Source organism: Opisthorchis viverrini (genome assembly GCF_000715545.1).
Source record: "Opisthorchis viverrini unplaced genomic scaffold opera_v5_29, whole genome shotgun sequence".
NCBI classification, from domain to species: Eukaryota; Metazoa; Platyhelminthes; class Trematoda; order Opisthorchiida; family Opisthorchiidae; genus Opisthorchis; species Opisthorchis viverrini.
Window position 1 is genome coordinate 2,064,769 of NW_008751685.1, and position 14,292 is coordinate 2,079,060.

At 43.9% G+C, this 14,292-nt stretch overlaps 1 protein-coding gene across 1 annotated transcript; it reads left to right on the forward strand.

The window, feature by feature from the left end:
- Positions 1-756: 756 nt before the first annotated feature.
- Positions 757-11,750, forward strand: T265_02415 (hypothetical protein; the record flags this gene model as incomplete). Its single annotated transcript, XM_009166648.1, has 3 exons — positions 757-872; positions 5,067-5,278; positions 11,677-11,750. The coding sequence occupies 3 exons, from the start codon at positions 757-759 to the stop codon at positions 11,748-11,750; spliced, it is 402 nt and encodes a 133-aa protein (XP_009164912.1).
- Positions 11,751-14,292: the final 2,542 nt, after the last annotated feature.

Genomic DNA, 14,292 nt, shown 5'->3' on the forward strand with positions numbered 1-14,292 from the left:
CGGATGGTTCATTCAAACAAAAATGTATACGCACACATCGATCTTGATAATGGATTTTTACAAAAACAACAGAACCGTGGATGACACTTTTGTTATCGAAAAGAATGAACTGCAGCGAGTAAGCCAACAATCAAACAGTGTTTTTGACGAAATTCAGTTCATAATTGAAGACCCCCCTCTTCGCTAGGTTGCCACATGGACAGCTAAAAACTTAGGGTTACAGAAAGGCAACGCATGCAAATTGAGTCCTGAGCAATGCTGCAATCGAGCACTTTTTAATTCGATCGAGACATACTGCAACACTAAGGAATCCAAGAGTAAATAAGTGAAACGCCTACACAAGGAATTCCAGAGAAATAACTACTCGGAAAAGTTCAGATGGCGATCACCCGGGAAGCTAAATACGACTAATACAAGAGCACACAGCGGAAGCAAACAAATCACACCTTCACATCAATGAAATGATAGTACTATTCGACAGTCACCTTCAAAAATAGCGAGCACCTTGCGGAGGACACTACCAAAACCAAAATGACAATTTGATCCATTGATGACGTCGTATACAGGATCTTATGCAATGATTGCGAGAACGGACCAATCATCTCACGAGAAACGTTCGAAGGATGAGTGCCAAGCACGGCGAACGGCCATCTGATCAACCACAAAAGACGAAACCGGTTGTAGAGCTCAGATATTAGTCCAACAGATTTTATCCCAAAACATCTATGCAAGACTCATCCTCCCAATGTTCACACAATGCTGGGAAGTGTCATACCACACTATCAACTTTTCCGACCGACCGACAGTCGCATGTGCAGCGATGCTGTTCTGGAAGAGAGCCGTCAAGCGGGAAGGGATCCCAAGAAGTCAGCGTAATTGTTTGGTTCCAACAATGGTTGCTTTGTGAAACATAGGAGGCTTTTGCCGAAAGAGAGGTTCCCTCAGGAAGAAGACGGCTTGGAAGTCCTGGTGTGATGGGGCATGAAATGATGAAAGTTGTCTGCGGTTTGAAAGACCATCTTCACAGTAAACAGACTTTGAAATTACGGGTTTATTCCGGCATCGAGACCTTTTTTCGCTGATGTCAATGTGCGACGATATGTCCTAGAAAGTCCAGTATGAGTCTAAGAACATGAAGCTTCTCACACTAATGCCTACCTTGTCTTTGCGTCCAATTTCTCCTGCTTACTTTGTTCGCGTTTCGAAAAGAAAGACCTCACCTTCAATCGACCTAGTCTTTTCACCTGAAGAAGTGTTTTTGCGATGCATTTGTGGATTGCCGATAAAATGCGCCGGAGTTCGGTCGCAAGGCACACTGCTAGGTGGAAGTTGGGCCGCAACCAGCTTGCTGGGTGTGAGAAAGAATCTGTTCTAAACAGACCGGCCTTCTCAGCAGTTTTTGCTGATGTCCGTGATCCTAGACTTGACAGTAATACCGACTCAGTGAGTCCAAAGCAGGCAGGATAATGGTGGCACATTCCTGTTCAGATCAATTAGTTTCCTACACGCAACAAATCAAATATGCTTTCACTGTAATTTTTAACCCAGGCAAGCGACTGATTCACCTAAAATGGCCCAAGTACAATGTTTCCGCACAATGGTAGTTCATAAATCGATCACGATGAAAAATAAACAAATAACTGAATAATAGCCGGAAGCATTGTTGTGAATAAAACCCAGAGAGGGAGCCTGTACTGTAATTGGGGAAAATTGGGTGGTTATAGCACCAGGAAGACTTCAAACGCAAAGGCAACACGGAACCATGAGTAGCATTGGATTAAAAGCCGTCCCCTACGATCACACTTAGCAGTCTTCAGTGATATTCGCTTTACAATGCAAGAATCGAGAATGCTAGCTCCCAAGCGGAAATGTTCGATTACCCGATTCCTTTAGTTGTAGTTAATACCAATTCCCATCCCCAGAAAATCGAAAAATCCGTTTTTCTTGAATGCATATTTACGTGTTCGACTTAGTAATACCTCACCCTCAGCTGCGTGAAATGTGTGCTGTGTTGGTTCAAATAGAGACCTATTTTTCGACCGAATAAGCGTTCGGCATTTTTGTCTGACTTGTCGGTAATTTATGAATTCATTTTTGAACAGAAAAAATAACGCGAACTCGCAGTGGAAGAATTTGTGCAAAGTCAGATCTATAGCTACGTTGCATTGCCAAACGTCAGAATTACTGATCGATCGATTTACACAGCTAGACCACCATCAGGCGATCGATACAGCGCGTATAGCCTGTGTGTTCTTCGTGTATGGGTCTAGACCAACCACAATCAGCTGACTTCTTCCAACCAGGTGCGCCGTTGCACGATCAAACGTGACTGAGAAAAAAAGGCCGCTGGACCCAGACCATTCAGTGCCTGATATGGGTCTAGACCAACCACAATCAGCTGATTTCTTCCAACCAGGTGCGCCATTGCACGATCAAACGTGATTGAGAGAAAAAAGGCCGCTGGACCCAGGCCATTCAGTACCTGCTTCCCACACTTTGTTCGTGAGCCTGCAGCTGGCTCAAGGCCGAGGATGCCGATCGGTCCCACGGACACGTACGACTGAAGTCCAAACGTAACGAAAAAAAGTGACTGTCACGAATGTGAGGGGGTTTCTTTTACTGACCGGTTTAGAATGTTACCTTGGCTTACCTATTAGTGCGTATGCAAACGTGTTTAATTTTTTACCGTAGCGTAGATCCACCTACAGGGGGCAACATCTTAACTCCTCGTGGCTTACCGCCAGATCTCAGGGAAAAGGTGTACAAACTACTTCCGTGAGGTCAGTTTAATCAGATTTGGACATCTGAACGCAACAAGATATCTAGAAAAACTAAGCGGATTCTGAAGGCGTCGGAAGAGCTCTAACGTATTATGTGTATAAATCTATTAAATTCCTCGAACAATTGAATAAAGCTCGGGTGTGAACGCAGTTGCCTAAACCTGGAACGAGGTTGAATGACTGTACCATCTGAGGTGTTGATATAAAACACCAGAAGCATGTTATTACCTAACAGTGTTACTCCCCCATATGTGCTATAAAAACCGTTTCTTCGGTCTTCAACGCAGACTAAAAGATCCCAACTTGGTCCTATTCCGCGTGGACATTCTGACTTGATCAAGCGCATCAAAAATCGAACAGTGTCTGGAATCAACATCAATCGAGTATTTTCAGACGTTCTCCCTCCGACCAAGACAGACCTGGTTGTGCTAGCAAAAATGAGGTGTTAAACTATAGGAGGGCTGTCGGAGACAGTCCGGTCGATTGCTCCGATAAATCTGGCCCTTTGGTGATCGGGTGCTACAAAAACGCGGTTAGCAAATATGGTTAAATTAACGTGGAATTTCGAAGCAATATATCTGTGGCTAATCATCCGGTTTATCTGGCATAGAATCGACGATTCGATTTCAAGAGCTTTAATTGTTCGTCAATGATCAAACGGTAGGCAGCTAAATAAACATCTAGAAGTTGGTTGCGAAAAACTGGAATGCCACACAAATGGGAGCGAGTGGAATCACTGATATGCGGACTGAATTCATTTATGCGTGTCATCGAACCAAAAATTCTAATTGACCAAGAATAATCTTGGCACCAGCCTGCTAGACTTTTGTGTAACAGTGACGCACACTTCCCATGAGATCGGCGTGCATATCGTGGTCTATTCATTCATCCACTGACAGCCACCAAACGCCACTGGTAAACGCAATGGGTAAATTATTGATTTTTCATTTGGGCTTGTCCAACAGAGAACCCATTCTAATGGCATGTTTCTATTCACTCCCAGACAAATTCAAGAAAAGCTCTCCGAAAGATTGCTAGGTTTAGATTACCGTCACTCAACCTCAACCATTATGACTACTGTAATGTATATTAAGCCTGAAAATTTGAGTACGTTCGTCGATTCGCGTTGGGTTTCCAGTTCAGATTTCTCACAATAACCTGTTTGTATATGCAGATAGCTTCACATCAAATGCATTCGTTGCATTCGTTGATTTCACGAGCCTGTTATCCATGATTCACCGTGACAGGTGACGCTGGCAATTAAGCGAGATGCCGTACCGAATGATCGATTAACTTTCTTCTACAGTTCAAACGTAAGAAGCGGCTGGTCGTACGAAGGTCAGTCAGTCAAGCTTTGGCAAATGAGCCAATCGCCCTCAGGCCAGCGGGGCGGAGTTCCTAGCCAGTCACGCTAGGCCCAATTAGGGACTGCCAGGTACAGTGAACAAGCTGCTTCATTGACACACAGTTGAGGTGATCCAAATCAAATTTGACGTGTAATTATTGAGTCAGATTCTATAAAATATATGGAAACATTAGCGCTCAACCTCAGGCAGGAGAAACTGCCAATGTTCAACCGAAATAACACACCCCTGAGAACTGTTTGGGAGTTTTGGTTTTGATGGCCTTTTACTGACAGTACCAAACGAATTCGCACTGAGACTGTCTCATAGACAAGAGAAATATCGCTCAAGTCAAAGGATGCTAGCAATCGGCCACACAAAGCGAAAAGGCAAAAAAAACGAATAATTCTGTCAGAAAAAAAACGCGTTTTTGACACTGCCAATTGGATAGAATCAATGAACCAACGATATGCATCAAAAGCTGGTGACCACAGTACACTATACGTGCCCATTAACCAAATGATAATCACAGTTTTTGCTTCAGAAGAACTCATTCTCAGAGCCAATTCGTAGATTGCCAGATCTTCATTGCCTCGAATCAATTTGGTGGTGAGTCAAAAGAAAACAGATCATCACATACTACTGCAATCCCCAACAAAAACCGACCAGAAAGTCCCAAAATGACAACCTAGTTTAAGCCGATGTCTTGGTGTCATCATCCTGAAGTAATTTGCTCTTCAAATTACAAAGTCGAACACTGATCGAATCTCACTATCCTAGTTTACTAGACACGTCCTGGAAACTGAAGACTCAGTTTGAAGCAACTCACTAGTCTCCAGTCTTCCCGAGAAATACACTCATTTGCAAATCAATTTGGTTTTCACGAGAGACCCAACTGAATCTCTCGTTTATGATATTCTACAACTGAATGTACTGCACACAGGCCGCCTCATGTTTCAGTTGGCACGATATTCGAGATATTGCAGTATATTTTCATAAAGGAAACTACTCACAAGTTTGCTGAAAACTCCTCGACAGCTCATGGCCAGCTTCGCCCTTCTTGGGGCTCATCAGGTGGGCGCAGTCCCCGAGTTTCCATCAACCTCATGTTCTACTTGAACTCAACTTCAACTCTTTTTGAATCACACACTGCTCGTGCTTTTGACTGACCGTCGGAATGCCCCAGACTGTTGACGCATTTGGTTCATGCTCTGTTACAGGGAGTGCCTGATCGGCTGTTCCGCTCTCACATGTGGATTATGTCAAACCGAACAGATGATTTCAGCGTTCCGTCGGTAGAGGTCCTTTGATATGATTGTCGAACGGTGGCGACTGGCTGACCATGCCAAGAGTACTGCCGAGAATTTCGGTCCACTGAATTAGGCAGGTCACCTAGAAAATTCAGAGTACCTTTAGTGCAATGGAACATCGAAAGCGCGTTTCCTGGGACTTTAGGATTTAAGACCGCCGGGAGATCCCCCCTCCCAGGATTAATGGGCAAAGCTGGACAACCAGTCTGCCTCTGGTAGGCGTCTCACAATTCACGGTGGATGGCTGTATGCTCCTCACTATCAAGTTATCTTACGGTTAACTTAATCCGAATGAGTGAATTTCACCAAACAGTATGGTCAAACTATGTGTTACAAACTTGACCACGTTTAGAATTATTGATTTTTGATTGTGCAATATGCTTTGTTTGGAATGGCTCTGTCCTGCAATTTATGCAGTACAAAAGTCAACACCCAGGCGAGAGTTCGCTGTAAGAAGATGCAACAATGGGGCTTTTCAGAGTCCCATTAGGTGAACTACCTTTAAGAAGTCACTGAGAACGCTGCATTCTTTATGATCTGAGAGAAAAGAACTAACCAAAATCGAAATTTTCTGAAAAGCTTGTACGGCCAAGCGAATGGGGTTGTGTTAGAACGTTGGCGGATTCGACGTTTTCGTGGATGCCTTGAAATCGTCTATTGGTCAAAGTCCTGATAAGGTGTCTGAAAACATCACAAACGAGAAATTCTGCTGGGTTCCAGGTGAGTCTCTCGAAAAACCAAATTAGTTTGCAAATGGGTGTATATTCGCTAATTTCGTGCGGTTTGGTTTCAAGTAGAACATAAGGTTGGCGGAAATCCGGGGACTGAGCCTACATGATGTGCCTCAAAAAGGGCGAAACCAGTCGTGGGCTGCCGACGAATTTTCAGCAACCTTATTAGTCGTGAATTACAGAAATACATTTATCGCGATAGCTCGAATATCGTAGCGACTGAAACATGAGGCGGCCTGGTGCAGTACATTTAGTAGCCTGAAAACATCACAAACGAGAGATTCGGCTGGGTTCCAGGTGAGTCTCTCGAAAAACCAAATTAGTTTGCAGATGAGTGCATATTCGCTAAAGTTGTATCCTACTTTGTGAGATTTGTGCTAAGACTATGCAAAACTTCACGACCCTTTTACCTCGTTTGGAGATCATCAGGCGGGCACTGTACACAAATTTTAGTCAGCAACTCGGTACTGGGCCACCGAGTGATTGTGCACTGGAAGTGCGGTCACGATGTCGGCGAGGTTCCGCCTTGGTTCAAGACGATTATCGATGAGGTGTGGCAATTAACCGGAAGGCAGATTTTAAAGTGTCCGGCGAAATATCGGCGAACTGACTACAGTGCTCCTACAAATGAATTTTTTGTATGAGACTTCTTACAAACCAGACTAGAAAACGGCAGTTTCACACCAAGAAACATACACTGGAATATCATACATGAATGTTGAATTCGAATGTTCGCTAATCTGCATTAACTGCAGTGGGACGATCTGGATATTCGGTAGAGTTGCTGCACTGGTTTTGAGGTCGCAGTGGTGCATTTCCCGCCTACTCCCGTTAACCGACCGACCAGTCTATATTTGAGTAGTAAGTTCCTCGAGCCCAATGCGAGCCACCCGTTTCTCACGTCAAACATAGGACCAAGTTGATGGTCTGAGCAGGTGTTTCAGGACCGAGATTGTTAGATCCATTTTTATTTTCAGATAACACAACTAGTCGGTACTGTCGTTAGTCCTCATTTGGTATTTCTAGTTGACTTAGTGAGTAATTCTACTGGGAGTTAATCCGTAGCCGGCCGGAACGAGCTTCAAGAGAACGATGCTCAACCATACTAAGCCAGAAGTGTTCACATATCGAAGGGGGATATTAAAGAGATCTTTGGATCGACGTCCGAAATCCAGTCCCAAGAACCACTTTATTTAAGCTTGTTGCAGTGTGTGCTCACAGGAATAGATCGAGGGAACTCCAGCAGTCACAACCTGATCTAGTGAATGGGTGTGAAAAGATCACTCAAATGGCTTCGGAAGAAACGATGTACTGTATACTCTTTTCTTGGGGTAAGCGAGAGGATCCAAATCTCATACTACGAACAATCTATAAGTAGCTCAGTGGAAGAATAAACTTCACCCGGTGAGTAAAACTTCCATCTGAGAAGTCGTTGCTCGAGAAGCCAGTCAACACGTGTGACCGCGTGATGTGGATCCCGTGATTGAAGGATGAGCGGCGCTATATCCTGTCTAGGTACGAGATAATCACACTCTGTTTCTTCCTTATTGGGAATCATCAGCAGTGCACATCTCACGAAACTCCGAAGAGTCTCGAACACGTGACCTCCTGCCTAGTAGTTTGAACATAACCGTTCGGCCACGAGTGTCTGATGGATTAGCTTCACTTACAGGACGAAATCTCCTCAAAAAACCCAAATCACCTCACACTAACAACATTCTGATTACATCACCACTAAGATTATGCGGATCTTGAAACCAAGTGTTATTTCAGTAGACTATGAGTTTCGAAAGTGAGGTGAGGTCGAGATGTATTTTGATTATGGTGGGTTCGTTCTAATAACAGTGGATGTAGTCAAGTGACCTAAAATTAGGTATTCACTGTCGGACTGGGTAAAAAACTAATGTTCTCTTCATTCGGTGTTCGCCAATCAGTACTGTATGTCGGAGTTTCTGGACTTGTTTTCATGTGATTTCGATTAGTTATTGCCTTGTCCCACACGTTTCCCCCAGAAAAGATTCGTTGAATACATTTAAAAATCGTGTCGTTCACCCTCAAGGGAAATCAAAGTGCGGCCGTTTTGCGATTGTTTCATCGATGAAAAAAGTCATTGAATCTTTTCCCCAGTATGACAGCATTTCTATACGCCAGATGGTTGATCATATCCCTTTTTCTAGAAAGCACCACCCAACCTGAAAGAGTGCATATCATCAAGACCAGCCTAAATCGCGCTTTTTTCGGGAGCTGTCTCCTTCAGTCTCCTCAGTCGTGCATTAGGGATGTGAAAATCTTTTCAAGTAAACCTTGTGAATGAGAAAAAGCCTTTAGGGAACAAGCACAGAAAAAGCTTAGAATGCATTAAGCGTTTGTTGTCGTTAGTTCAGTTGTGATTTTTCCCTTACGCTCATGCAGAATGGTTTTTCTCCCTAGGTGATTTCTGCATACTCTTTGCCGTCGATGGAAACTGGCGCGGTTCCGCTTAATATCGCCTGTCATATTGAAACAAGTTAGAACTTCTGGGACTACATCATATGGTGCTGATTGGGTCGGTATTCCAGAACTGCTTTGGCGTGATAACATTTCTAATACGGTTCAATGCGGACTTCTAATCTTAAAACGCATGCTTGGGGTGCCAGGTTTCCTAAGAGCAATGTTTTTCACACTGAGTCCCGGCTGAATCTCTCGTTTCATGATATTCTCCAACTGTGGAACAGTTTTCATCCACCTTTTAAGTGATATTATGTTCACTAAGTACTCCAATATCCTAAATGCCGTTCAGAATGAAACACGAGACAGACTTTGTGCAGCATGTTCGGTTGGGAAATATCGTAAACGAGAGGTTCAGCCGGGACTGGCTTACATATCCAGTCAACACCAGCCAGTTAATTTGCAAATTACCCATAGTTTGAGGATCTTTTGTGTACACGTGAACGCTCTACAATATCGGTTCCTTGGGATGGGTGACCTGTCATATCAGTATCTACATATGGAAGTGCTTGACAGCAATAATTCAGCCACAATAAAAGCATTATCGATCTTCGAACAGTCACTCGTTACTGTGAACCTCTGAATGGTGGAAGCTTGCAGTTTGATGTTTTGGGATAGCGTTTGCACAGAAGCATTTGTAGACTTAGTTGAGCCTGCTTGCCTCTTGAAAGTACCACCATTAGGAGGCAGACAGATTGCAGGTAGGACAGATCCGATCAGTTCTTGGAAGCATGCTGTATCCTGGAGCACCCTCTTTGGATTAGAAGTGCACTGCCTCTGCAAACGAAGGGGCTAATACCGATGGGATTGGTTCTGGAACATTCACGCACAACAGAGACTGAATTTGGCGAAATACACTCATTTGCAAACTAATTTGGTTTTGCGAGAGACTCACCTGGGACCCAGCTGAATCTCTCGTTTGTGATGTTTGTTTACAATTTGTGTACTATCGTTTACAAGTTATTGTCCACAATTTGTTCACTATTGGAGAACGGTAACTTTCAAACCTTGTCGTCAACTTCATCGTTGAATGAAATTGTATCACACATAATTTTCGGAACAAATTAGTCAGCCAACGATCCAGTATCCGTCCTGGAAGACCAATTGTTACTTGAATGATTCTGATTTGAGGCCCTGTTGCAACCATGCAGTATTTTTCATCCAGGATGCATTCCAACGTAGGGGTTTCTCGATTCACATTGACACCAGTCCCTCCAGGGAGTGTTGCATGTCGGAGAGGAAGGTAATCCTTATTGATCGGAGTGCGGTAGCTTCTGTTTCTATACTGCATTTGGAAAATTCAGCGAAATTTATCCGTCATTTTATGAGGAAAATAGTGGTACGGCTCATCACGCTTGTTTAGTGTGGAAAATAACTTGCTTGTCAGTGATAATTAGTTAGTTAGTTAAATGGTAAGTTGTTAAACGGGGAGCATTAGCCTGAACTTTTAGTTTACATTACATCATTAAAAACACTATTTTTATTCTATGAATTGCAAGGCCAAATTTGGGTTTAGTCGATCAAGTTGAAATATGTGGCACACTTTCCGAACCATAAAACTACCATCTAAATAGTCTTTGGTGTAAAGTGTCTTAATAGAATACACAAATCGTAAGATTGCTAAAACTTTTCGATGCCACACTATCCGAGTTTCCATTAATCTTAGGTTCCAACTGTACATCAAATTGTACGCAAGTGATGACATGCACCCATTTACAAATACATTTGGTGTTGCCGGCAAACTCAACCAAATCTCAATCGAATCTCTCCTGCACAAGGATGAAACGAGTAGTGCGCTACCGAAGAGTTTTCATCAATTCTATCAGTAGTGTGTTCTGGCAAGTAAGTCTGCCCTGACATATCGAGTATCACACCAACTCAGGCAAGGTGCACCTTTCGTGCAAAACGTTTATTTGAAGCTGATCATAAACGACAGAATCAGTTAAAACCCATTTAACCTGTAACTGAGAGTGCCTCATCGATCTTTTATGGATTGTTCTCTCCTGGCACACAGTCACCTTCCCGAATGACGTTACTCGCAATAGCAAATTGTCCAGCGTGATTTGGTCCCAGTTCAACAGAATTCGACTGACTACCGTAGAAATGACAAGAAAGAGCAGTTTAAGTGTCTGCGGAGATGGCTTTCACTTGCCAGGTTTCCTCCAGTTCCTATGTTGTTGATATCTCTAGAATAAGATTTTCGGTGAACTTCACAAAGACTGCATCACGTGAAGGTTCCTCAATAGATGCAGAAACCCAACTTCCGGAAAATAAGGCATCGTTAAAGAATCAGGAGTGAAGTCTCCAGAAGTCGTAGAAATAAGAAAAATTAATATGATCCTGAGATGAAGTCTGGATACTTTCCAAACTTATGGTAATATTTATACTATTTTAGTGACTTTACCCTACAGGCACAATACTCTTGCCACAAACCTAGGATAGTAACTGCCTGCAGTTCCTTGAGTTGAGGTGAAGATCGGAATGACCTGTTAGCCAGCGGACCGCGACAGTTACAGATTGCCAATAAGAAATTGGGGTTGATTCATTTGAGTGAATTAGACAGGTATTGGATCTGACAACAATCTGGCCTGATTCAGTGTGTGTGCGTAGTTTATGAACTGACTGCAGCATGCCACTGAAACAAAGCAGTCATACTGGAAAAAACTACCCATTTTCAAACTGGGCTGTTTCGGCGTAATACACAAATGAAATCTTCGTTAACGATATTCATCTACGTGTTCGGCGCCGGGTCTGCTTTAGGGTTGGGCAGAATCACCATCTAAGGGGTTATATTTTATTTTATACTACTTGGTTATTCTACAAATAGTATAAATTACAAATAAAAATGCCCCCATAGAGTCTCGTCTGGCTGGAAGCGTTGTTGAAAAAACACGAATGAAATTGAGCATTACCAGTTTTGCCGTAAAAGTATTAACATTTAGAGCTGAATCGCGTTTCACTTTTTTTTTTACTGATTTTGTAGCCACCTTCCAGCTGCTATTAACTTATTTTTCTCCACTTTCAGTCACCAGTTCTGATGAGAGAGCCACTGTTGCTCTGGGCGTCTTACCCCATGTGTTGGCGCGAAACACAGCATGAGGGTCAGTGTCGTCCCGCCAACTTCTCACCTGTCAGAGTAGACAAGTTTGTGCATTCTCAGCCCACGCATAGAACCATGTTAGTGAACAATGTACAAAACCCCATGGTCCAGCCTACCAGGTTGGTGTACGGGTTTTCAGCTGTCCACTAGCTTTCTCGAAAAAGTTGTCGATAACACTCCCGAGGCGAAATAACCTTCGTCGCGTATGAGTCTCACTTGCGGAAGCCGTTCATTTGGATATTACTTACATAACAGATGTTAAAGCGTATTCTCTGCAGAATACCCAGGCGAATCTATGCAGTAAATATCCAGTCGAGATTCACTTGCTTGGTAGTTTGCATCGAGATAAACCATGCAGCGGATATGTATGTGGCTGATGGAACAGTCCCTAATGAAACCTATTTCTTGCAAGTGAAAATGTGTTTCTTGATCTTTGTAAGATGCGTCCTCGACGTCGAAGTTCAACTTCAACGTCGAGGACGCATCTTAAAAAGATTACCTAGCCAGCTTAGGACACGCCCTGAAAACAAACGAAATGTCCGAGGAGGCTCAACAACAGATCCGTGTTTCCTGATTTTCTGAAGCGCACAACAACATGCAACTGCCGAACACCGCTTTAGCGTCATTCTGTAGCACTTGTAAACTGCTCTTTTTCATGCTCAGTATCATCTTCTTTTTTCCCATCATTATCAGTCACATCGCTGTACAAAAGTTTGTTTTACTGAAATACTACCGCTACCACCCGCTCGTTGGCTCCAACGTGACTTTGAGACTTTTGCTGAGTGACTGTTGCTTTGACCGCCGGTTGGCTATATTTGACCGCTGCTAACACTAAACGTGAACAAACATTTCAGCTACAAACACTGGACTAATATATTCACGCTTTTGGAATAATATTTCGATCACCGGAGATCTGGGATACCAGGAAGATAGAACTATTCTTGGTGTGGTGGTTCAACGGAATACGGAACTACGGAATCTCCTATTTTGAACTGTGAGTCAAAATTTACTTGTATTTTTCTCTTTGTGACTTTGTATCTGGCTTACATCAGTAATTTGTTCAGTTCACTAGAGATTCCATAGGGCCGTTAACCACTACATAATTGGTGAGCCCGAACAATTTTTGCTGTTTCCTATTTTTTTTCTAGCTCAGAACTCCCATATCTCTCACACATACACTTAGTCCAGTAATTTTTTTCAACCATGTCTAACGAAGACGGACTCCACACTGAGTTGGTTGAAAACGCCGTTCACGTAAAACTGCCAGCTTTTGAAGTCAGTAACCCTAGAGTATGGTTTATCCAACTAGAATGTTACTTCCGTTTCCGCCGAATTACCTCACAGCAGACCATGTTTTCTTACGTGGTTTCTCAACTCCCGACTGAGGTTGCCGCGGAGGTTATTGACCTGATTGATCCTATGCCGGCATCAAATCCCTATACCACACTAAAGGCAGCAATTATTAAACGGACAGCCAACTCGGACGAAGCGAATCTGCAAAAGTTGCTTGCAGGGGTCGAACTGGGTGATCGCACACCTTCGCAACTGCTACGGCACATGCAAAGCCTTGCACGCGGGAAGTCTTTTGATGACGCAATTTTAAAGCAGTTGTGGCTGCAGTGTCTCCCCTTAAGCACTCGCCAAATCCTGGCTACCCAGTCAGATGTCCCTCTGTCGTCACTCGCCGAGACGGCAGATAAGATCCACGAATGCTTTGCCGACCGTTTTATAGCATCAACCTCACAACAGCCCATTCAGCGAGACGAAAACCCTGTTATGGCACGCCTCGATCGAATGCAGGCGCAAATCGATCAACTGGTGGCCACGGTAAACAAGGTAGTCACCACAGCGGCGCGGACTAACACGTCACGCAAGTCCCGATCGGTTCCACGTAAACCGACCTCTTCATCTCGGGATTCCAACCGATTTTGCTATTACCACACAAAATTCAAAGACAAGGCTCAACGTTGCACACCTCCATGTGCTTACGTCTCCCCTGACCAGGGAAACGCGCTGGCCAGTCAGTAGTGGCGACAGCTGCCACTGGCCAGTCACCTAGTCGCCTTTACTACGTTACGGATAGAACCACCGGATTGCGGTTCCTCGTCGACACCAGTGCAGAACTTAGCGTTATTCCTGTCGTAAACTCGAAACGCTACACTTCTAACCCGCTAACGACACTTCAGGCGGCTAACGGCACGCGCATAGCTACCTTCGTTCATAAGTCACTGACGCTTGAGCTGGGTCTTCGCCGTTCATTCCCCTGATCTTCACTGGTGGCCGCCGTACACGTCCCAATCATCGGTGCGGACTTCCTGACCAACTTCTCGTTGGCCGTCGATATCACGCGGCAAAAGCTTCTGGATTCTTTAACGTCGCTTTCCGTTCCATCAGTCCAGGTCGACGCTTCGTCATACCCACTCGGTATTCACGTCGCCCTTACACATTCCGTTCCGGTTTTCGACGAATTGATCAAAAAGTTTCCAAGCTTGCTTAAGCCCTCATATACGGCCTCGAGTGTGCCACATCAAGCATCATATA